Source organism: Vanacampus margaritifer, chromosome 12 (assembly GCF_051991255.1).
Source record: "Vanacampus margaritifer isolate UIUO_Vmar chromosome 12, RoL_Vmar_1.0, whole genome shotgun sequence".
NCBI lineage: Eukaryota > Metazoa > Chordata > Actinopteri > Syngnathiformes > Syngnathidae > Vanacampus > Vanacampus margaritifer.
The window spans coordinates 20,731,454-20,754,735 of NC_135443.1; the positions used below are offsets into that span (position 1 = coordinate 20,731,454).

The following is a 23,282-nucleotide window of genomic DNA, read 5'->3' on the forward strand; positions in this document are numbered from 1 at the left end:
TAAGCACTCATGTTATAGCTGAAAAACTTTTATTTTAGCAGCCACAGTGTCTTGAAAACCAGCCTGGGAGTGACATAAATGTACCTTTTAAGTCTAGAAGAGCAACAAACAAGTTTTAAATTTATAACCACTGCAGTAATTACACATAAAGTTGTTCAAGTGAACTTGGCCAAAACACTCCTAAAATTACATACAGTGCTGCTCAAAAGTTTGTGAACCTCTTGAGCAATTTGGACTTTCCAATTGTTTCAACCTGATTTTGTTGTTCAATCTGAACCATTACATTTTATATGAAATAACAGGTGTAGGTTTATCAATTCAATGCATTGTTCTTTTTTCTTTTTTTTATTAATTGTGTAGTCAAAACTTAATTAAAAAGAGTTTTAGTCAATTCATGTAGGTGCAAAAGTAAGTGAACCCTGAGCTGCATTTCTTAAAACAAGCAGTCATGTAGGATCTCAGGTAGGACAAAATAGCAGCTGAACTAACCACTGAAATGGACCAATGTAATGAGAGGTTTAGCAAATAAATTGTGCATCACTGACTAAAAAAGAGACAAAACCACATCACTTTAGTCTTAGCCAGGTGAACCCATACAGGTCAGTCATGCTGAGAGGAAGAGAAATCTCAGGGGACCTCAGGAAGCGGATAGTGACAGCACATCTGTCTGGGGAAAGCTATAAAGTCATCTAAAAAAAAGTTTAGCTTCATCATTCCACTGTGAAGCAGATCATCTGCAACTAGAGAACACTGACAGTTACTACAATTCTACAAGTGGATGACCTTCTAAAATATCAGCAAGAACCACAAGAAAAATGATAATTCAGGTAAAAAGCCAACTCGAATCAAGGGATTTGCAGACCTCTTTTGCTGCATCTGGGAAACATGTGCATGCTTCAACAATCAGAAGAAAAGTTAATCGACAAGGCTTTCATGGAAGGCTTGCTAAGTAGAAGCCTCTGCTCACAAAAAAGAACAAAGCTACCCATCTCAACTTTGCCAGCGAGTACCTGGACAACACTGAAGCTTTTTGGAAGTCCATTCTGTGGACAGATGAGTCCAAAATTGAACTGTTTGGTCACAACTAAAACAGTCATGTTTGGTGAAAAGTCAACACACTGCATACCAGCAAAAGAAACTTCACCCTTGGGTGAAGCATGGGAGTGAGAATGTTAAATTCTGGGCTGGCTTTTCATCCTCAGGACCTGGACAACTCCACATAATCCAGGGAATCAAGAATTCAGAGGAATATTGTGAAATCCTGGAACATGACCTGGACCCGTCCTTTGTGAAGTTACAGCCTGGTAGAGGATGGATCATGCAACATGACACAAATCCAAAGCATTCCAGCAATACAACCAAGGAATGGCTGAAGAACAACAAGATTCATGTTCTGGATATACTGTGGCGGGACCTGAAGGAGGCAGTTTATGTCAGACGCCCATCCAACCTCTCTAACTGGCTGCATTTTGCAAGAAAGAGTGGCAAAAATTCCCCCAAAGTAGATGTGAAAGACTGATAAATCACTAAAGAAAGTGTTTGGACGAAGTTCTCATTGCAAAAGGAGGTGCAATGTCCGATTAAGTGAGAGGTTCATATACTTTTGCACCAATGAAATCTGAGTTTTTCTTAAATCAACAACTTTTGTTAAAAAATGAATGACAATTGTCATTCTTTTTGTTCAAGTCCATTATTTTCAATGTCAGCATTGTAGATTTGGGTATGATTAAACATTTATTAAGGTTATTTTAATATTTTATACAAAAATATGACCATGCCTGCAGGGTTCACAAACTTTTGAGCAGCACTGTAGTTGATTTAAAGCGGTGATTCCCAACTACTGAGCCACAGTACATTCATGTGCACTGGAGATAATCATTTTCACTTAATTGTATTACAAAAAATACATTTCTATTCATCTATTAAAGCCAGAGATGTATATTGTAGGGGCTGCATGATTTCCTATTACACTGATGTGATAAAAGTCAGGTCCACATCATTAATAGTTTTCTGTACTGTAATTAAAGACTAAATAAATTGCAAAAATGCCAATGGATAGTTCATACACACTGGAACACAAGTGCATTGTAGAGTTATAAAATTGACTAGTCTGTACAGCTTCTTGTGTAAACTTGTGAAATTTTTGTTTGGTGATGTGCCGTGACATTTTTCAAAATATTTGGTTCGGCTCAAGAAAAGTGGGGAAACACTAATTTAAAGAAAAGTTTAAAAAATAAAATAAAATAAAATAAAACAAGTATTTATTTATCACAATTGAATACATCCAAAACAGTGGGACAATCTTTCTCAGGTATGATTATGGATGCAAACATGGCAATAGAATCACTTTAAAGTTCAAATAAAAGTGGTTGTGAAAAATAGCAATAGTGTAAACAAAAAACAAAAATGAAGTACTAAAATAAAATAAATAAAATACTGTACAAGTTAAAGGACATGTCAGTTCATTACACTGCTACATGGACGCCAGACAACCTAAAACTAAGAGTACCTCATCTTCTGCCATTATCAAATAAAGTCCAGCCAACGTTTAAAGGGCAACTAAATACTAGGAAAGTCAGTGCCAATGCAGTCAAGAAGACATTTGGCAAATACGTTTAAATGGGGGCAAGTGGCAGGTAACGTGGCAGTGAACTCTTGTGAAGTCCAGGTTAGAGTAATTTATTATAAAATGCTACTTTGTATGTTTTAACTGGATAATTGAAAATTCTCCCTGCGATTGGCTGGCAACCAGTTTAGTTTTACCCCGCCTACTGCCCGAAGCCAGCTGTGATAGGCTCCACCGCCCACCGCGTCCCTTGTGAGGACAAGCAGTTAAGAAAATGGATGGATGGATTGGAAATTCTGCCTAGTAACAATCAACCCGAAAACGTAGAAATTGAATTCTTCCTATAGCAACGAAAGGGCCATGCAAACATGACCAGGACCAAAGCAACAGAGAAAAAATTTAAACTATTTGTTGCCTGTGTGGTTTATCACATTTGTGTTTGTGTTTAAGAGGAAACAAATAGAAGCAAGACATTTTCCCACTAGTTTAATGAAGTGGTTGCTGCCCCTCCACTTGGTATTTCAGGTAAAACTTCCACTAGTTGGCTGTCAAATGCTAAAAGTCTTAAGTGTTTAAAGGAAGTTTACGTTTAAAATAAGAGCTGTACAAACTTTTGTGTTCAAGCGCCACATTTGATTTTTATCAGTCAGATCATCCAGCACATTTATAGAATAGTAAAATGTGTATGTAAACAGGCAAAATTATATTTTTTAACAATGAATTAATTCACTCTCATTTTTACCCATGTTATTTCATATCATGATTTCATAAATTAACTTATTATTTAATTTGATAAAATTTAAATGGCAAATTGTTTATTTGACTATGCTTTATTATTTGTATTACATAAAATAGTCATCCAATTATTTAATGAGATAAAGGACTAAATCTTATAAATGCAAAAATAATGCAACAAATATAATCACTGATATATTAACATAGCCATACTTTTGCGTATTCCTGGTTTTTGTTTGCCATCAAACAGCAGCTCACTCATGAAAGACTTAATATAATAAATACGGGCACATAAATAATCGTCCATGTGCCGATTAGCATTTAACTTCTACAGTCTGTGGCGGCGAGTGCAAACACCTTTTTTTCCTGCAGCAGCTACGACAGATGAGATGCATGAGTAGGGGTGTCTTCAACTTTCTCTTCCCTGTCCTCTTCCTCCTTTTCCTCTTCCTGTTCCTGGATCAGCTCTTCACACTCCTCCTTTTCCTCATTTTCCTCCCTCTCCTCGGCACGACTCTCACCCGCCGCGATTTCTGCCTGACTTTGGCCGCCTTCGCCTTGCTCTCGCTCGTCTGAGGAAAACGCCACAGAGAGGTTAGTGAACTGACAGGAAGTGTGAGGGGAAGATAGTGCAGCATGCCAAATTTAAAAAGGGTTATCGTTGACAGGAATAAAACAGAGAATGATTTGCTGAAAAGTAAAGTGCTGGATTAAAGGCAGATTAATACATAATTAGACACATTAGGAATATTGTATTTCTATAAATAGTGGCCTACGATCACTACACTTAAAAAAAAAAAATCTAAAAAGAGAGGTAGGGGTTTAATATTTAAGGTGGTTAATTGGGGCAGTGCATCTTTCTATTAAATGGATGGGCCACTATTTGAGGAAAAACAGTATTTCAATCAAAGAGAATCGTAAAACACTGACTTTCTATACCTAGATTTGACACCATTTCAGAAAATTCTCATTCCAGGAGGAGGCATCAAATGTTTTTCCAACTGCTAATTTTGACTAATTGGGTACAATCACTGGTGAGTCATTGTTTTAATAGAAAAAAAGTCTAAAACAGTAAAGATAATGCTTATTGTTGAAGTTGAGTAGCTACATAAACCCAAAAATGTCATGTGTAATCAAATGTAATCTTGTAATGGATATTGTTAGATGGTAGGGGTGTAACTAATAAAGTGGATTTTTGTATAGTTGTCAAAAGAAAGCTCTTCCTGAGAATAAAATATTTTCTGAATGGGAAACAAACAAGTACAAGAATTTATCATATGAACTGATCCAGTTGTGTAATTAGAATGTGTTTTATGATTCAACATAATTGATGCACTCAGTGAGCTGTGTTATTAGCGCCACCATCTTGTTCCATCACAGATCAAATCAGTTGAAGTGATGTCAGAAAAGGGAGGGGTGGGGAGGACGGAAGGAAGAAAGGAAGGAAGGAAGGAACAAGTGGGGACTGGGAAGGTGGGACCTGGACTCTGCCGAGCTCGATTCTGAGGGTTCTGCCGGACGGGGAAACTGTGGACCAAACTCCATGGCACCGGCGCCTTGGCTAGAGGCAAGATCACAGCGTTAAAACGCAGAGCTCGGAGACGAAGGTCATACGCTTTTGTTATTAAAGCATGCACGATAAGAAGCAAATGGAGGTTAAAGGAGGGAGGGGAACACAATGCAGCAGAAGAGTGTGGCAACTTACAAAAATCCTACTTTTTTTCTAAAGGTTTGAGTGACTAAAGATGCACTTCCATACATTCAACAGGAGCAAACTGCTCCATTAAAGTGTAAGTAGTAGTCTTAACTGGATCCACACCGATCCATTTTCTGATTGTTTTTTTTCTGTGTGTGTAAAATAGTATTTACCTCCAGAAGGGGGTGCGCTCTCCTCTGTGTCAGTGCCGGAACGCGGCGTTGTTCTCGGGGACAGCGACTCAGTGCGCAGCTTCCTCTCGTAGCTGAACTCCGGCAGCCTGGGAGCCTGCGGACGCGTCTTCCGGGCGGGATTCAGGAAGTAGCAATACGCGCAGCGGAAAGCTGACGAGACCAACAAGAAAAACAGCAAAAGGCTGAGGTGTCAAGTTATATACTATCGTTTTCCATTATTTCAAATTGATTATTAAAAGCTACATTTTCCATTTTGATATTGTTGTTCATACCGAGGTACTGAAACTCTTCTTTTAGGGCCATGCCATTGTGAGAGAAGCACTGTTGACAGATTAAGGCATATCTGAGGGAGCGGGAAAGAAGAGTTGAAGTGAGCTGACAACGACTAAACGGCACCACCATGTGGTGTAGATCTCTGTAGAGAAACTTCATTCATGCATACCTGTTCTGCGGCCCGTCTCCTACCAGGTACTCAACCACTCGATCCAAAGCCCCCCTGTCTCTGGGCAGAACGGGTCTCGCCAGTGGAGGACCAGGAGGATGCAGGCCTGGGCATCAATATTGACATCAAAGACTTGATATCTTATTTCTTGGTGTTAGCAGTTATTTCATCTTACCTACACCTGGTATAGGGGAGATTGGGGTCCTGACTACTCCCCCCTGGTGGATAGCAGCAGACAGGACGGCTCTCTCGGGTGGTCCGCCTGGACCTGAGAGAAGGACACGTTCTGGAGGGAGAGCAACACCGGATAAAGGCACTACCATGCCTAAGTTAAGTGTCTGTGGACTCCCAGTTGCCTGTGACATCACCATTAACAATCTTTCTTTTGACTAGTCAGAATTGAGAGGAAGCTCTTTTAAATTAATTTAGTCAATGTTAAAATAAGGCTGTATCCTGTAACATAGCAAAATATGAAAAAGTGTTCTCAACACTTTGCGCATGTTTTACGCCACTCGACACAACAATTATCTTAATATAAAAACGCTATAGCTGCTTGCTGTTCACTCACCCACAGGTGTGGCCCCGGGGCCCGGCGAGGGTCGACCTCCAGGTGGGGGAGTCATCATCACGGCAGCAGGGGTACCAGGGGGTCTAATGGCCATGCCACGCTGTCGAATGTCTGGCAATTATATGGGGTGATGCATTTGTATGAAAAACTTATCTTTTTTCTTACAAGCTTAATTCGTCAACAACATTTTTGTTGAAGTTTTTATTTTTTTTATTTTATTCTATAAAAACATACAGTAGTCAGGTTCTTGAAACATCTGCATGTACAATCAACAAAGCTAATGTTTTTTCAAATTTTCTTTGAGGGAGTTACGAGATTTCCACTGTGATAAACGTGCTATTATAGGACTAGCTTATTGCTATAAAACCCTATAATTACCCTAACATGTCAAATGTGATGCTTCATATGTGTGCAACACACGAGGCGTACCTTGTCCAGGCCTGGGAGTCATTTGTGGTCGGACTGGGGTTGGCTCCAGCTCCTACAGAATAAAAATCAGAAGACAAATAAGAACACAATCAAAGGTAAAGAAAGATAAAGGAGAAGAAAAACACCCACGGCTTTCTTCTTGGCTTCTGGGTCAAAGCGTTCCAGGATGAGTTTGGCATTTTTGTACGTCTCTGTTTCCATCACTTCTTCTAACTGCAACCACAAAGCAAGAAACCATTCCGAACAGGGAAACAATTGAGCAAAACTTTTGGAAGCAGGGTAGGCATAGGAAAACTAGGCGGTCGCCTATGGCGCCATCTAGTGGAGGGTGCGCCAAATTGCAGGGCAAAAAGACAAAAAAAGATAAAAAATATTTTTCCCCCTCAGGTTTTCTAAAATAAAATATGTAAATGACCCTGCTATTATTTTTGTTTTTGCATTTTGTATAGCAGAATTGTGTTATTTTATTGTGCTATTATAATATAGTTGAGTTTTATTTTGAAGGATACAGAAAAAGGTCTCATAAACCGTTAGGAACTGACGTAAGTAACCGACAAACTGCCATTAGTAGCGCCGTCTTCCAAGTGCAGAGAAGACGTGTGCGCGCCACAGGAAATCAGAGAAAACTGAAGTTTACAACTAATTCAGTGAACGATTCTTTAGCACCTAGCTGAGAAGAAAACGAGGTTTGTATTGGAGCAATGTTTCATTGTTTAACTAATGTTGCTATATTTCATGTTCAATGTGTAATTTACTGCATAGTAAAACGTTACCGTTTTCGTCCACTGGAGTGTGCTAACGCTCCTTGGTAAATATTTAGCAATGCTATTGCTCAAGATTCTGTTTTATTGACTAAGAATCTGTATTTCTGTATGGTTTCTTTGTTTTAAGGTATTTATAAAAAGCAACAGGCAAAGTTGAAATGTGTATTTACAATATAAATTGTACTCAAGGTTTAAAAGGAAATAATTTAAGGCAATTAATTTATAGTATATGGTAGAGTGACCAAATGTGTCTTCTTTTGGGAGGACAGACCATTTTCTTCCGTCCTGTTGGGGCATCCAGGGGTTTTATAAATTCATGAAAATGTCCAGTTGGCATCGCGTGACTAATGGGAGATGAAGTACACTGTGTAACTGCAAATGGTACCACAATTTCAAGGGGCAAGTGTCATTATTTTTAGAAATAGGAATATGGTCACCCTAGTATATGGCTTAAATACGGTAAAAGGATACACAAAACATACCGTTTGAGTTATTAATGGCAATTTTTGTTTATTTGTATTGTAGCACTTACAGCGTGTTCACACAAAGGAAGGTTTAATAAAAGTTGTGAACCTTCAGTTGGAGAGACCACCTTTATTTCAACCGAGGATGCTACAAAATGTTATAGAGCATATATATTTTATTTATTTTACATTATTACATTACATTATTTATACATGTTACATTATACCACATATATATTTTATATAATATTTTTTTATGACTTCTAGTCCAAATAAATATGAGATCATGACCTGGCACCCTGAATCTGACCTGCTGCTGCTGTTTACATCTCAGCATAATCTCAAGAGTGTTAGTGCTATTGATAGATGGACGGCTCGCTTATGTTGTTGTCTATACATCAAAAACCTTTACAATGAAAAGGTCCAAGCCCTCAAGCACTGCATTAAGAAAGCGGCGAAAGGAGGAGGAAAAACGGGCCCAGGGTAGAAGCATGAATGTCAAACAGAATTGTCTATAAAAATAAACATCAAAATAACGTTAAGTTTCCCGTCAATTGTTAACAGAATGGGCGTCCGTCATTGACCTCATTATTTTTATTACTTTTTATATGTATCATATTGTACATAGTTTGAAAACATTTTGTAGTTAATAATGTCAACACAAATTGCACTTAACAGTTGTATTGCACTGTACTTATGCTATTTATTTGCATTACTTGTAGTTGTCTGGGGGGCTACAATCTACACTTTCGCCTAGGGCACAAAATCACCTAGATGTTTGGAAGGAAATATTTATGGAAGATACTTCAAAAAGTCATCTAGATAAACACAGAAAGGACAAACAAACTGCAAATCTGAATTGCTGACAAAAACTTACTATCTTTTTCTTGGTAACTTTTAATTCTTCCAGGATGTCACCTAAAAAACAATAAAAGGACGAAATGTCTTAGAGTTATGCCATGGAAAATTGACTTTTTAATGGTTTCCTTACTGTTCCTCTCAGTACGTTTTGAAAAAAGTAAAATCAGCAACTTCCGGATGAACCATACCCTAGAGGAGAGACAGATGCTCATTACAGAGGACAAAACGGGTGACATGACGTTTGTCTTCGCGTTTACTTACAGCACTGGGTACACAAAAAAAGGCAGGGCCATGGCTAATCTATGAAGCCATTGGTCAGGCATGTAGAGGCAGTAGACCACAAAGCAGGTCAGTAGGTAGAAGACTGACGAGTAGATTAGAAGCCGGCCGACCCACAACTGCACATGCAAACACACCGATTTGGTTAAAAAAATGAACACATCCCTAGTTAAGACTGTAAGAGTGTAGTGAACCTTTTGGAGTCGCTGGTTTTTGGCTCGAAACTCCTCCAGGTCCTTAATCTCCTACAAGGAGGAACAGATTAATGTTCATTTTATGAAACCTACAGCATAGTGTAGTGGTTCTCGAAGTTCCGTACACGGAATCTCTTTTTCATCTATGAAAAATCGGGGCGCCTTCTGGTGATCCGTCAGGCTTCCCATTCATCTCCCTGTGTTGGTGATTGCTTTTTATGTCTCTTGGACTGATTTTAACCATCAAGTGAGTTTTGTTACTCGATACTTGTGACATGTGCAAAGACAATAAATTAAATTCCATTCCATTCAAGGTACAACCATTATGTGCAACACATTTAAACTGAATCATTAGGTATGAAATGTATTTTAATGTACAAACCCAATTCCCCAAAAGTTGGGACACCATACAAATTGTGAAAAAAACTGAATGCAATTATGTGGAAGTGCCACATTTTAATATTTTATTCAGAATAGAACATTGTAAACAAGTCAAAAGTTTAAACTGAGAAAATGTATCATTTTAAGGGAAAACTATGTTGATTTTAAATTCCATGGTGTCACCAAATCTCAAAAAGTTGGGACAAGGCCATTTACCACTGTGAGGCATCCCCTCTTTTTCTTACAACAGTCTGCAAACGTCTGGGGATCGAGGAGACAAGTTTCTCAAGTTTAGAAATAGGAATGCTGTCCCATTCTTGTCTAACACACATCTCGCTAGCTGTTCAAATGTCTTGGGCTTTCTTTGTTGCACCTTCCCCTTTATGATGCGCTTTTTTTTCTTCTCTACTTTAATCATGTTGCCAATGGACCTCATTAGCGGTAACTGATCTTTCGGCTATTTTTATTATAAGTGCAATTGACTTTTCCAGCCTCTTATTGCTACCTGTCCCAACTTTTTTGAGATTTGTTGCCACCAGGAAAGTTAAAATCAACATATTTTTCCCTTAAAATGATACATTTTCTCAGTTTAAACTTTTGACCTGTGATCTATGTTCTATTCTGAACAAAATATTGAAATTTGGCACTTCCACATAATTGCATTCAGTTTTTATTCACAATTTGTATAGTGTCCCAACTTTTTTGTAATTGGGTTTGTACGTCATTATGGGGGCACTTTGAGAGCCAAGTATATTTTAGGTGATATTTGGAGTAAAGAACCAAGCCCATAGTGTGTCTGCATCAACACGAGGGGCTTTAATACTAAACTTAATATTTAATTGTTTGTCTTGACAAGTCTCAGGTGTTCATAGTAAGAATGTGAGATGAAAAGCAATATTGAGCAATCACCTTGTCCAGGTTCTCCAGCTGCTCCACTGTGGTTAGTTTGGCCTGCAGGAAATAAAGAAACATATCATGCAGATAATAAACCATCAAAAAAGCTCACAATTTTTTCGATGTTTTACTTCTTACAGCAGCTCCTTGGCCACTCTCCCACTTTTTGACACTTCTACTATGTCTAAACATAAAAGTCCTTCCAGAGAATTGTAACTTAAAATAGTGTTGCTGCATGACAACATGGAACAGAAATAGCTTTTTTTTAATCACTATTTAAGGCTTATAAGGGGGAACACAGAAGACCGCCCACACAGAAGTTGTGCGATTATGATCTCGGACACAATTTTCTGGAAAATATGACCCTCAAGTCTTTCTGTCAAAAAAGTATGTCTGTGCCATTAATCAGAGCAACATAAAAGTCAATTAATTAGCCCATCCCTCACCGATCATGTTAACCAAGTCTGAAATTCCACCACGTCTATATTTTTAATTAACACTCCAGTAGAAATGTAAATTACGGCCATCTTCCTTCCAATTACTTTACCTAACTAGCACTTCATGCATTCAAACTACAGTGGTAGAGAAAAAGGCTAAGCTTCACTAAAAAACGTACCTTCCATCGTGAGATCACGGCCCCCATGGTGCCTCTTCGCTGATTCTTTTGGCTCACTGTGGAACAGAAGAAGCAGTGTTTAAGCAACTCGTTTAGATTAATTTCAGCATATAATCCTCCTAAAACGAGGCGATGTGTACTGCTTAGGTATTTAACCACCACCAAATGCCTACGACATCATTGAAGAAAAGGGCTGAGCACAATGGGCTCTTTTGTTAAGGGTTTAAGGACAGTAAATTCTGAAATACTAGTACAAAACTATGCACATATGTAATATGCAACACCTAACTACGTGTTAATTACATCAAAGCACATGCATCTTGATCAGTGATCAACGTAATATGCAGATAAAGAGGTTTTCTTAACCACTCACTCAGCACCTCATTGTATGCCAACAGCCAGGCTAGTTAAATCACAGACTCGTGCCCACTTAGCACTATCCTATTGTCTGGTTACACGCCAGGATTATGTTATGCATTAAAAACAACCACGAAAACATACACTAGTTGGCTTTAAAAACGTATATAGGTAGAAAGATATATATTTATATGCGTCAAACTGTCGCGAGCGAACCAAACTGTAAAGCAGACCTTGGATCAAAACTCTGTTTTGATCATTTAGCTGCTTAGCTTGTTTCACAACAATTGTCGAGTAGGCGCAACAAAGGCGGAATTTAAAATATATCTTGCTTTTAATCAAATTACTTACATTCGGTGATGTTTCGAGTCTTCAATTATCCAGTCATTCCACCAAAGACAGTTCGAAAGCAAATAGGATACTTTCTACGTTTCGTTTTTTTGTGACAGAGCGAATTGACAGAAGCGGGGTTGGCTGCGCGGAGTGATGACGAAACCGGAAGTGGCAGGGAGATACTACAAAGACTCCTCTGATTTGTAGTTTTTCTTCCCAAACACGCTTTCAATGGCCAATCACCCGCATTTTTCGTCGAGATTATTTCCTTAGTTGTTTATTTGAATGATCAACTCTGATTCTAAACATGACATAGATATCAGATTTCGATTTTAAGTGACAGAACGAAGCAATACGAAGTGATGACGACATCAACAAGTGGGAGTGTGTTGAGTCTCTACCCAAGATCCTTTGCGCTGTAGTTTTTCTTCTCAAACACAATTTTCAACTCCCTGCAATAGTCGTTTTCGTCAAATGAGAAGCATTCGATGCTTATTTTGCTAATACATTATACGTAACGTGATGAGTCAAGTGTTTTACATTGAAGTTGTCCATGTTTGGACAACGCCAAGTTGTATTTATTTATTTATTTATTTATTTATTAACTCATCTGTGTTTTCAAAATCAATGAATTGATGGGGAGTGCGACTGCACAAACCTAATTTACTGTATTTCCGAAGATAAAAACGTCCACCGCTAGCTGGTGCTATTTGACTGTTTCATTGGACCTGCACCAGCACATGGGCCACATTAAAAGGAATACGCTGCATTCGAGATTCGTCGTAATTTAACCGACTGCGCGCCATTTCATACTGTATGTCCATAAGCGTATTTCACACAGTAATGGAGACGTTATAACACACGTTTCATTGTCTTTGGGTATTAAAATTCATGGCAGATCCACCTTCTTCCATAAAACCCTATAATGGCACGTCCTCTCGGTTGTTTTTTTGTGTTAAAGTGACGCCGGTTTGCCAGTAAATCGTCCACAAAAGACATTAATTGATGCTACGCAGACGCGCTATGGCCCATACGAGCACTGCATGTCGTGCATAGAGTACGGAATAGGATTATGAATGAATGTATCAAGTTGCATATCAGCTTTTTTAATGGCGGCGTGCATGCTTCCTCTGCACAGTGAAGCGTTATGGACGCCATAAAACAAAAAGCCTCAAACACTCACGCGCGTTTGTGTTGCATCAAATTCACCTAAGATAACCCAAACTTTTTTTTTTCTTTCTTTTGCCCACCACTTCTAATACCCAAACATAGACACACTTGCTTCACTGAGCTGTAATAAAGCAGCAGACCTCAGCCAAGGCTATTTAGTTCTGATGCAAATCAGCATATATTTCCAGCTAACTATTACGCATGTTAAAATATGCGCATGGATCCTCATTATTTCAGACATTAAGGTGCACGCCTCTGTAGCTCCCTTTTATAGCCCTTGTAGTGAATTAAGAGCAGCCCACCGTGAAGACATATTTTACATATTTTACACCCGGCAACATGCACGGCCACTTTCAACCTCATTTGCATAAACAAGACTGCCTGATGAAAGGCAAAATATGCAGAAATATGTTTGGAATATTAAATGCACAGAGCCATCCAGATCTGAACATAAATCAATACTTATTAAAAAAAGAAAAAAAAGAAAGAAAAGGGTTTTATGTTTCATATAATATGTCACCTTCAAGGGCATTTTTGTTTAAAAAAAAACAAAACAATAACATTGTATGATTAACTATGTTGCAATTTAACAATAAAAACATATGAAATTAAATAGGCTTAATCACAAAAACAAGGTTTCATACAACCACTCTACCGTAATATATTTTTCAATTAGAATCTAATTATTTTAGAGTATAAAATAAAGCACAAAAAAGTCACAAACAGCCTATATGTTCTGGTAGAATATTTTTCCCGAAATTTTAAAATAATATTATTACCAATATCCATGTTTGTACAGAAAAATCATAATTTCATTGTGTCTGGTTGATAATTAAAATATATATATTATGTGGCCATGTTTCATATTCCTCTAACACCTCCAGAATATTTTTTTCCAATTTTAAAATTTCATATACCGTCTTATACAAGTAATTTATTATTATTATTATTATTATTATTATTATTATTATTATTATTATTATTATTATTATTATTATTATTATTATTATTATTTTATTTATTTATTTATTTATTTTTAAAACACGGTTTGGGGAAATAACACAAACACAAAACATTTCTGCAGCTGAATAAAAATGTATTCATCCAAACAAATTTGCCTTTTCAATACGGAATAATAGACATCTTAATAGTAGTGCTATTTATTACAATGATTTTATCGCAACAACAAAAATATAAGAAAAAGAGGTTATCAGAAATGGTTTAACAATCATATTATAACAATTTTAAAGACTATGGTAAATTTGAATTAATGCATGTTGAATGGCAGCGTTTTTATTGGAAGATTGTAAACGTTCAGTCGTTGTTTTAAATGTAGCATAATTTCAATTGGAATTCTTATATAATACTTAAACGTGGTAACTCACATAATTTCCCTCTCTTTGTTAAAAAAAAATCTAATGATAACACAATTGGCTTGACCAACCGATTTTTGAAATCCAAAGGATTTGCATTTTTCAATGTGTGATACGCTCGCACATGCTGCGTCGAAAAATAGTTACGCTCGTTTTTATAGAAAGACATAATTCGTGTGCATGTTTATGCGTTCGTGTCCGTGTGTCCAACTGTCCATTGAGGAGACGTTTTACAGTCCACCATTTGTTTGCATGCATGCGTGCATCCCTTGTAAAGTATCGGCTGCACAGTTTGTGGCACTTTGGTTCAAAGTCACTTTAGTGAGGGCGACGGGAGGGATGGGGGGAGGCGACGCCGTTTATTGGACTTGGCGGTCTGACTGTGTCAAAAAAAAAGAAAAAAGAAAGACGACAACAGACGCCGCTGTAAGGAGGACAGATGTCCATGCACACACATACACAAACAAACACACAAACGCAGGCAGGCTTCTGCTGATGGAACACCAAAGTGCACGGTGAGCGCAAAAAAATACACAAAATACTGTAAATGGAAAAAGAAAGCCAAATGTGCACAGCATATGAAAAAAATGCATTTATTTCCTCGTGAGGTGTAGCTAACTTTGGGGTAAAAAAATTAAGGATAAAAAAAACATTGGACTGTTATATTGACAATTTTTACGGGTACAAATGCTGTAAATGACAGCATCTGAATTTCATGTCAACATTTTAAAGAAGAAAACATTTTTTTTTCATTCAGACGAGATTTTTGCAATCTAGTCTTTTAATATTTTACAAAATTGTTGTGCAACAGTGCCCGTTATTATAGATAAGAAAGAATATCACATAATGAATAATAATAATAATAATAATAATAATAATAATAATAATAATAATAATAATAATAATAATAATAATAATAATAATAATAATAATAAGTGCGATTTAACAAGCAATTTTGATGTTCAAAATAATCAAAAAATTGTTTGCAGAGAATCAACAATAAAACAATAAAATTTAGACAACATGCACATTACATTATTTAAACTTTATCTTGAACATGGAAATTGTGCTGAACGACGATGTAGTTCTTTTTTTTTTTTTTTTTTTTACTTTTTATAATATTCTTCTGTAACGTTTATTTCTCACACTCAATCAATCCAATAAATCAATAACATGCTATAAAAAAAGATGCATAACACACCCGCTACTGGAAAAAAATAGGCTTTTACGAAATGTTGCATTGTCAGTTACTTAATGTGCAGTATAACGGAAGAATTTTTAGGCGGCCATATCTTAAATTAAGCTGATATTTTTCGTTTCGTTTGGTCGTCACAGTTGCAGCGAAAACATTTTTTTTATATTACTTGTTTTTTCCTCGCTTCCTTTTAATTTTTTCGACATTAAACAAAATGTCAAGTCTTTTCTGTCCTGCGTTGCAAAAAATTCGGACCAAGGCCTTACAAATGTTGATTTTTCATATTTGCCGTGCAGGTCACGTGGACAATAAGCATTTTAACAGTAAAGCCCAGATAAGCTTTTGCATCGATTTGGGCCACGTTGCGCTGCAGGGAAGCTAGCAAGAATGCACGCAAAACTATCAACATTAAAACTATTCTCAGATTTTCTCCATGAAAAAAGACGAGAGAAATTGTTGGTGTTGTTATTCTTGTGCACTTTTCCCAGGCATAGGACATTTCATTAGGAACACCATCCAATACGAGAAAATCTAAAAAGGCAAACATAGGACAACGCTCACTTTTGATTGACGCTGTCAGATAAATGTAATTTTGTGTCTGTAGCTGCACTGCATCACAGTGAGACATCGACCACTGTTGGCTTAGCCTAAAGTCTCGTTTTTTTTTGTAGTTAAACACATTTTAACAGTGGCACAAAGCAAACAGCTTAGTGAGGCTTCCATAAGCGTGTGTGTGCACGCGCGCGCCAGAATGTTGTTAAAGTTTAACAACAATGTTACATGCCTAGGTAATGGGCCGTTTTAGTACTGTTGCATGTGTAATGACATCAAAAACAGGTGAAGTTGTTAAACTAGTTGACCCTAGCCAGGATGTTATACACTTGTGGCATTACCTCTCTCTGCACACAAATATGACGTAATTTGATTGATATAGCAAGCTTGATCTTTCGGAAGGAAGTCATAAATGTGCAAAATAAACCAATATGGAATTTTTTTTTGCTAATTGTTTGATATTGTTGTGCTGTTATTTAACATTTTAACATTCATAACACAAAAGAAAACAAACTTTATGACCATGGTCACAGCCACGTGTCATGTATCTTACACGTGTAAAAGGAAGCTTACCACTGTTTAATAATGTCAACACAATAAAACAGTCAGTCGTCACTTAAAGTCCTTGTAAAGTGAAAATTAAAAAACCTTGTAAATTTGGCACACCACAGAGAAGAGGGTTGTTTACAGCCCTGAAAAATGTGAATGATAAAAAAAATGTAAGTATATAAAAGGAGGACTTAGAATCTTTAAAAATAGAGCAGCTGTCCCCACTCCCAAATGCTGTGGGCGTGTCCACTGAATCTGTTAAACCATGCCCTGCTTAAAAAAAAAAGAATGCCACTTCATGTAGCATCTTTCTTTTGTCTACACATGCCTACATGCTTTAGCCACAAAAAAATATATCCGTCCATGCCACGAAGAAAAGCGTTAGCCATCAGAACGTGATTTGCGGGATTGAATTTTATATTATTGTGGTTGTATCACACTATACAAAAAAAAAAAAAACTATGGGAACAACAGTCATAATTTTGATAACAAGTGAAGACATATATGGTAAATGCTGTGCTCACGTGTTTATTTGTCTTCTCTAAAGAGCCCTTCATTCTATTTACTGAAAAAGCCAAATTAAAAGCAAAACACAGCTGATCCTTTGAACTGAGCTCTTAATAGGCAACCATCCAAAACTAACTCAGAACACACATTGGACGGTCAGTTAAAAAAATAAATAACCAAACATCTTTTTTTATCCAGGTTTCCTGAAAGTCTCAAGGTCCCATGTCTGAATTGAACAGTAAATCGGCCATTTTGGCTTGAAGCAGCCATTTTGGGCAAATTCTCAAGGACCCATGACTGAAATTTGAACGGGAAGTTGACTGTCACTTTTCCCTAATACGGATCCATAACTGGAAAATTGTGCACATTACGCATTGTGGGTGCCATAAAACCTGTAAAAGAGAAAAAAAAGAAGAAAAAATGGGTATTTAGTAGCAGCTGGCGAGTTTTCCAACAGGGCGACATGCTTTCAAGCCAGGACGGCGTGTGATGTGAAAAATCCTCCTCAGGCTCATGCAACTAATACGTGCCATAAACCATCGAGAAAAGACAAAGACGTACCTTTTCCCGCTGTCAAATGACCAGGTCAACTAAACCCGAGATTTATTGCTGGATTTGCATCTCAGCTGCTTTATTAAAGGACTGACCCCTTGTATGTAAGGCAGCACTACTGTTAGCAATTTAACAAGAGACCACATGCCGCTAGCTGCTGTTAACCACATGCTAATCAGTCAACACTACAGCAGTGTAAATGTAATCAATGCTAAGATAACAGTTTTTGGCTTTTACCTTTCGTGTTGCACGTTTATGTCTATGTTTTATGCCGTGTGGTCTTTTTATGTACTTAGGACCACAATGGAATAGACCCTCGGGCTTCATTGTGTTTTTATCCTCTGTGATACTTGACAGTAAGTCGGGAAGTGCTAAAGTGCTCTTTTAGGTCTTATCACCTAATAAAATCAATCAATTATTTGTTATTATTCAACCACCCCATGAGGTAAAAAAAATATTGGGAACATCTCTCATAAGATGCAGTACAATAAAATCAGCCGCCATTAGCAATAGCTAAAACTTTATCATTTGCTGGAAAACAGACAGGCGGCAGATGAGATGGTAAACATGTCAAGATGATACAAAGAAAAGCCTGCATCGCTATTGGCAAAGGTGGAAGTTTACAGCTGATCAGCTGCTAAGGGCTAGCTGCTCAAAGTGAACCCCTGCTACATTACATTTTTTTTTACATTTCAAGTCTTTTTGTTGTATGCTACCGTCATCTCTCCCGATATCGGTGTTCACTTTGTGTTTTTTTTTAAATTGCACTTGTTTTGCAAATGATTATGCTATATAACCACAATATTGCAAAGTACTACTGGCTTAAGATACACAACTGCACGGCTATTGTACACTAAACACAGCTAGCAAATTTAGCATAGCCCACCACCGCTAGTTAGAACAAATCGTAATCTCTCCACAGGTGGTTCTGAAAACTGAGGATAAATCCAATCGCTTTATTAAACAAACAGTGACAAAATACACAAACATCACTCAACAAAAGTTTGGCTCACAATTTAGCCATTTAACGGCCAGCTAATCTATATTCTCATTTGCTGACTCCCATGTCACTCATGACGCCAGACCCACCTTTTAAAGGCTCACACGCATTCGACATCATAGATTAGACCACAGTGCAGCCGCCCCAGTTTAAATCCGGGTCATGGCACCAATGGAAAATTTGAAAGCAAACTTTTACCAGCCCTTTTATCTTTAATGTTCACAATATTATAGGAACAGTAATTAACAGAAGACTGTATATTCTCAGTTGAACTATTTAATGAATGCTAGAAAGATTGAGACACAGCCGGTGCCTTTTTCTGCCTGATGTCAAAGAACAGAAGGTCTTTACTCAAAAACGATCATGTCAAAAAAGGGTTAGGGTTAGGGTTAGGGTCATCACTTTCACAAGACTGACTCTTACATTGTTTTACATCCAAACATGAACAGTGGTTAACTTATGTTTGGGGTAGCAATTTTGAATTTGTTTCACAATGGCAACAGTCCAACTGGAAGACTAGAAATTATTTACATTTTCTTTATTTCCTGAAGGGAGAATTATATATATATATATATATATATATATATATATATATAACCAAAACATTATAAACATGATTAAATCAACATTGAAAATTGAGCTTTATTATCATGTGCAAAGGATGAATTTTGAAATCCTAACATCGTATCCATGTAATTGCATATAAATCAACCCAGAGCCAACCGCCGCAGACGTTTGGCTGCAGCCGCGATAAGGAAATCTTCCCTTTCGCCCATAAAAAGCATGAGCAGAAGCAGAACCGGGACGTCTCTCAGATTTACTGGACTTGAGTGAGGCGATTGCCAAGCGAGCTCAGATTGGACGCTTTCTTTCAGGGCCCAAGCTGCTGTTAGACTCATTGGGTGAAATTCAAAAGTAGATCTGCTTTGGATATTAGCAATACTGTCCGTCAAAGATTTAGGAAGTTGTGTTCATTCCTACAACCCAAAGGACGCAAAAGGCTCAAGGGTGGGTCACACCAGATGTCATCAGCCTCATTAATTCTAAGTCGATGTAGTTATCAAGTACATCATCATAAAGGTGTGATTTTAGCAAGCAGAACGCATTGGGGGATGTTTGTTTTCCTATGTCAGGATGAAATGATTGGTCCAGATTCAGTGAGACGCACTGTGACTTATGGAGCAACAGGATCCTGAGGAATGTTTTTCCTTCTTTTTGCACCAAATCTAAATAAAGTTCACATGCTTGGAGGGAGACAGTCCACGCAAGCCAGTCATGATCCTAACAGTAAAAACACTCGGTGCCTTTGTTTAATTGTACCCTGCAGACCAAAAAATGTGGGCAGGCTCAAGGTCAAAGTCTTATTATGATTTTTCCAAACGTTTCCCCAATCTCCTGCAGTTTGCCATGTGCAGCTGCACTTTTATATCCTTTTTATATCCTATACTTTTATGTACGAGAACCTTTTCAACTGGAAATAAAAAATGTATTTACCAAGCTATAATCATCCGCCGTCCGATTCGGGCTCGGTCGGTGCGGGTCTGTGGGAACACAGCGCGGCGGCTGCGGCGGCTCGGTCCGCGGGGTACCGGGGCCTCTGCTTCCCGGACCCACGCACGCAAGAGCATCCTCCCCCGGAAAGGTGGGCTCTGTATCAAGCGGGGTGTCCTCCCTTAACACCGCCACATTTTTACCACACCGTTCCGGAGACCTGCACAGCGGTGGACCCGAGTCAGGGTTGTTTTCTGGTAGGAGGAACCCAGGAACAGAATCTCCTGCCTCGGCAAGGAGGAATCGAGGAAAGCCGGTCGACGGTGTTGGATGTCGGGGGAGGCGGAGCTGCGGAGTCGAGCGGGGACGGGAACGAGGTCAGACCAGGGTGCGAATCGCCCGACACTGGGAGAAAGGTGGAGCTGGATCCACTTGACTGCGACGCTGGGTTTGGTCAAGGCCCGAGTGAGTGGACGTTAACGCACTTATTATTGACTTAAAAAAAAATAATAATCAAAGTGCATTTTAGCTCTCAGTGATAAATCCACCACTTTTGCCTTTCATTAAAAATAATGACATAACTCGTAAATAAGGCACAAGGGCCACCAGCGCAATTAATAAAGCCTTTAATTAATGTCTAGGTTTATAGTTTGTAAGGTTTAAGCTTTATGGGTTACTTTGTTGGGTGAAGTGTAAAAAGAAAAAAACGAGTTCATAACAGGATTTTAGTATTTCGAAGAAAGACCATCTTTTAAATAATGAACATTAAAGAAGTGTAAATACGATTCGAGTAAATTATAAGGTCAACATTAAAGTTTAAATAATACAAATTATTCTAAAATGTATTAAAGACCAAATGTGTGAATAAATGATTGTATATTTTAATATTATTTATGAATGATGTAAAATTTTAGTAAGCTACAAGGTCATTAATGAGTAATAGGATGTAGGCCTACTTTGTTTCATAAAATGCGTTAATGAAGAAGTTTCGTATTGTAAAAAAAATAATACAAATTATATTGATAATTTATTATGTATAGCTACGAAAACAATTGATGAAAACGTAATTACCTTGGAACGGTCAAATATTCCAGTTTATGACACAAAGAATATTAAATGCCAAAAGAGAGTTTCTTTATATATATATATATATATATAATTATAAACTTTTTTTAAAATAAGGTCCTAATTTCATTTATAGTAATAACAATTCAAGAACAGAAATTCATATTCAATAAAAATATTGAAGTGAATTGTTACCGGATAGGAGCTAAATTGTATTTTCTGAATTATAGAATAGAAATATTTAAGACCAAAATCCTATTTTATATAGCCTATACCCGCCCCCACACACACACACACATCCATGCACAGTATTGCAGTTTGGTTTCAAGTTAAGGGTGTATTCTTATCATAAATGCAAAAGAAAAAAAGCCCATTTTGCGTTTCCTTTCTAAATTAAATTCACCATTTGACCAAGAAGACTTCTATTCTCTTGTCTATGTGTCATAAATGTGTGATTGTGTCACGTCAGCTGCAGCGAGGAGGAGTAAGAAGCGCTGTCCTTACTCCAAGCAGCAGATCAGAGAGCTGGAGAAGGAATTCCTCTTCAACGTCTACGTCAACAAGCAGCGACGTGCTCAGCTCTCTCGTCTCCTGCACCTTACTGACCAGTACGTGTATGTCACCTTGTGCAATGCGTGCTTAAAAAACACGTGAGTGCGTGACGTACGTGCTCACGTGTCTCATCTCCTGCAGCGTTGAAGCTTCTTCGATGACATAGCAAGTTTCCATGCAGGCTGCTTCTTGCAAGGGGGTGAACGTTTTACGTTTATTTATATGCAAAGCAGTTACATAGCAACAGTGGCTTCAACTATTTGGCCTGCACTCTTAAAAAAAAAAAATGGAATTACGTTTTTGATAAGCATATAACTTTTTGTTATGTCTAGACTGAAATTGAGCCATTAAGGTCAACCCCAAACAAAAAAGAATCAAAAAGTGTTGTAAGAACATTCTTGTACTTGTAGTAATGGTATAATAATAATATTACATGATTGTAATGGTTTTTGTTTTGAATCGAACACGTTTGGATCATTAAACATGCCCTGAGTCAATTTGACCCATGGCAGGAGCATTATTGTTGTTCATGAAAGGAACGGAAAAGGAGTGCTAGGTGTGTCAAAAGATGCATTCTGTTTTTTGAATATGATAACCCTTTAATCAAAAGCCAAAACTACATACAAACAACAGCAACAAAAATTTAATTAATTCCATATTTACCACATCTGTTAATATTACGTAAGTTTTATGTTAAGATCTCAATTTGGACCGCTGCTTTTGTGTAAATTTGTTGTCATATTTGTCCACCAGATGGCACTACGTTTTCCCATTCAAAGCATGCGGCACAATTTATTTTCCTGTTTGTGCATAAGTGCCTTGCTACTGAAATGAAAAGCCTCATATTTCACCTGTGATGATGGATAATAGCATAAAATTTTCACGCCATTTTGGCTTAGTTGAATAAATATTGATTTTTTTTTTTTAAAAGTCCTGTTTTGTTGCTGTACTGTTTTGTTAAAATATCTGGTGCTTAATAGATTATAACACTGCTACTATTAATGCTATCTGTTAGTCCGTCTATGGCATTTTACATTGTGTGTTAGCATTAAATTGCAGACATTCCAAAGGCAAAGTTGGGTGTTTAGTTTTCGTTATACATGACATTAAGTGTAATTTGAGTTGAGTTGGGTCTGCTGCCACAAATTAGCATTCATCTCTGAAAGTTGTGCTAGCATGTTTAAACAACAAAGTAAAAAGAAAAACACTAGCTTATACTTTATAAAACTTGTAACATAGGTCACTCGTAAGTCAAGGCACCACTGTACTGTATTTCAATATGGAATACAGTCGATTTTAAAGTTAAAAAATTCCATAATGGTCCACCAGATGGCGCTACTTTTTCCATTCAAAGCATGCAGCAAAATGGAAAAGCAATATAATTATGGATAATAGCTTGAGACATCCTACTTCCTACATTTTGTGCTAATAGGTTGCTTTGGTAGTTACCATTTGTTTTGTTTTGTTTTTAAATGTTGGGATTGTCATCTGTTAAATTAGTCA

General features: G+C 37.4%; 1 protein-coding gene across 4 annotated transcripts; it reads right to left on the minus strand.

The window, feature by feature from the left end:
- Positions 1-12: 12 nt before the first annotated feature.
- On the minus strand, positions 13-11,929 carry lnpk (lunapark, ER junction formation factor). Of its 4 annotated transcripts, none has more exons than XM_077581693.1 (16): positions 11,792-11,929; positions 11,084-11,139; positions 10,483-10,524; positions 9,193-9,243; positions 8,981-9,117; positions 8,865-8,908; positions 8,736-8,776; positions 6,760-6,843; positions 6,631-6,682; positions 6,202-6,312; positions 5,809-5,919; positions 5,634-5,739; positions 5,464-5,534; positions 5,171-5,341; positions 4,782-4,862; positions 13-3,873 (listed from the first exon to the last, which is right to left on the minus strand). In XM_077581693.1, the coding sequence occupies exons 2-16, from the start codon at positions 11,108-11,110 to the stop codon at positions 3,677-3,679; spliced, it is 1,326 nt and encodes a 441-aa protein (XP_077437819.1). In that variant the 5' UTR covers positions 11,111-11,139; positions 11,792-11,929; the 3' UTR covers positions 13-3,676. The 4 variants fall into 4 exon arrangements, with proteins under 4 accessions (XP_077437819.1, XP_077437820.1, XP_077437818.1 ...); XM_077581694.1 differs by having other exon boundaries at positions 5,809-5,901; positions 8,850-8,908; XM_077581692.1 differs by having other exon boundaries at positions 8,850-8,908.
- Positions 11,930-23,282: the final 11,353 nt, after the last annotated feature.

Coding starts and splice junctions, on each gene's coding strand:
- lnpk (XM_077581692.1), bottom strand. CDS start 11,110: ATGGGGGCCGTGATCTCACGATGGAAG. Junction 10,525..11,083: donor CCGTGATCTCACGATGGAAG/GTACGTTTTTTA, acceptor TATTTCCTGCAG/GCCAAACTAACCACAGTGGA. Junction 8,909..8,980: donor TTTTTTGTGTACCCAGTGCT/GTAAGTAAACGC, acceptor TCTCTCCTCTAG/GGTATGGTTCATCCGGAAGT.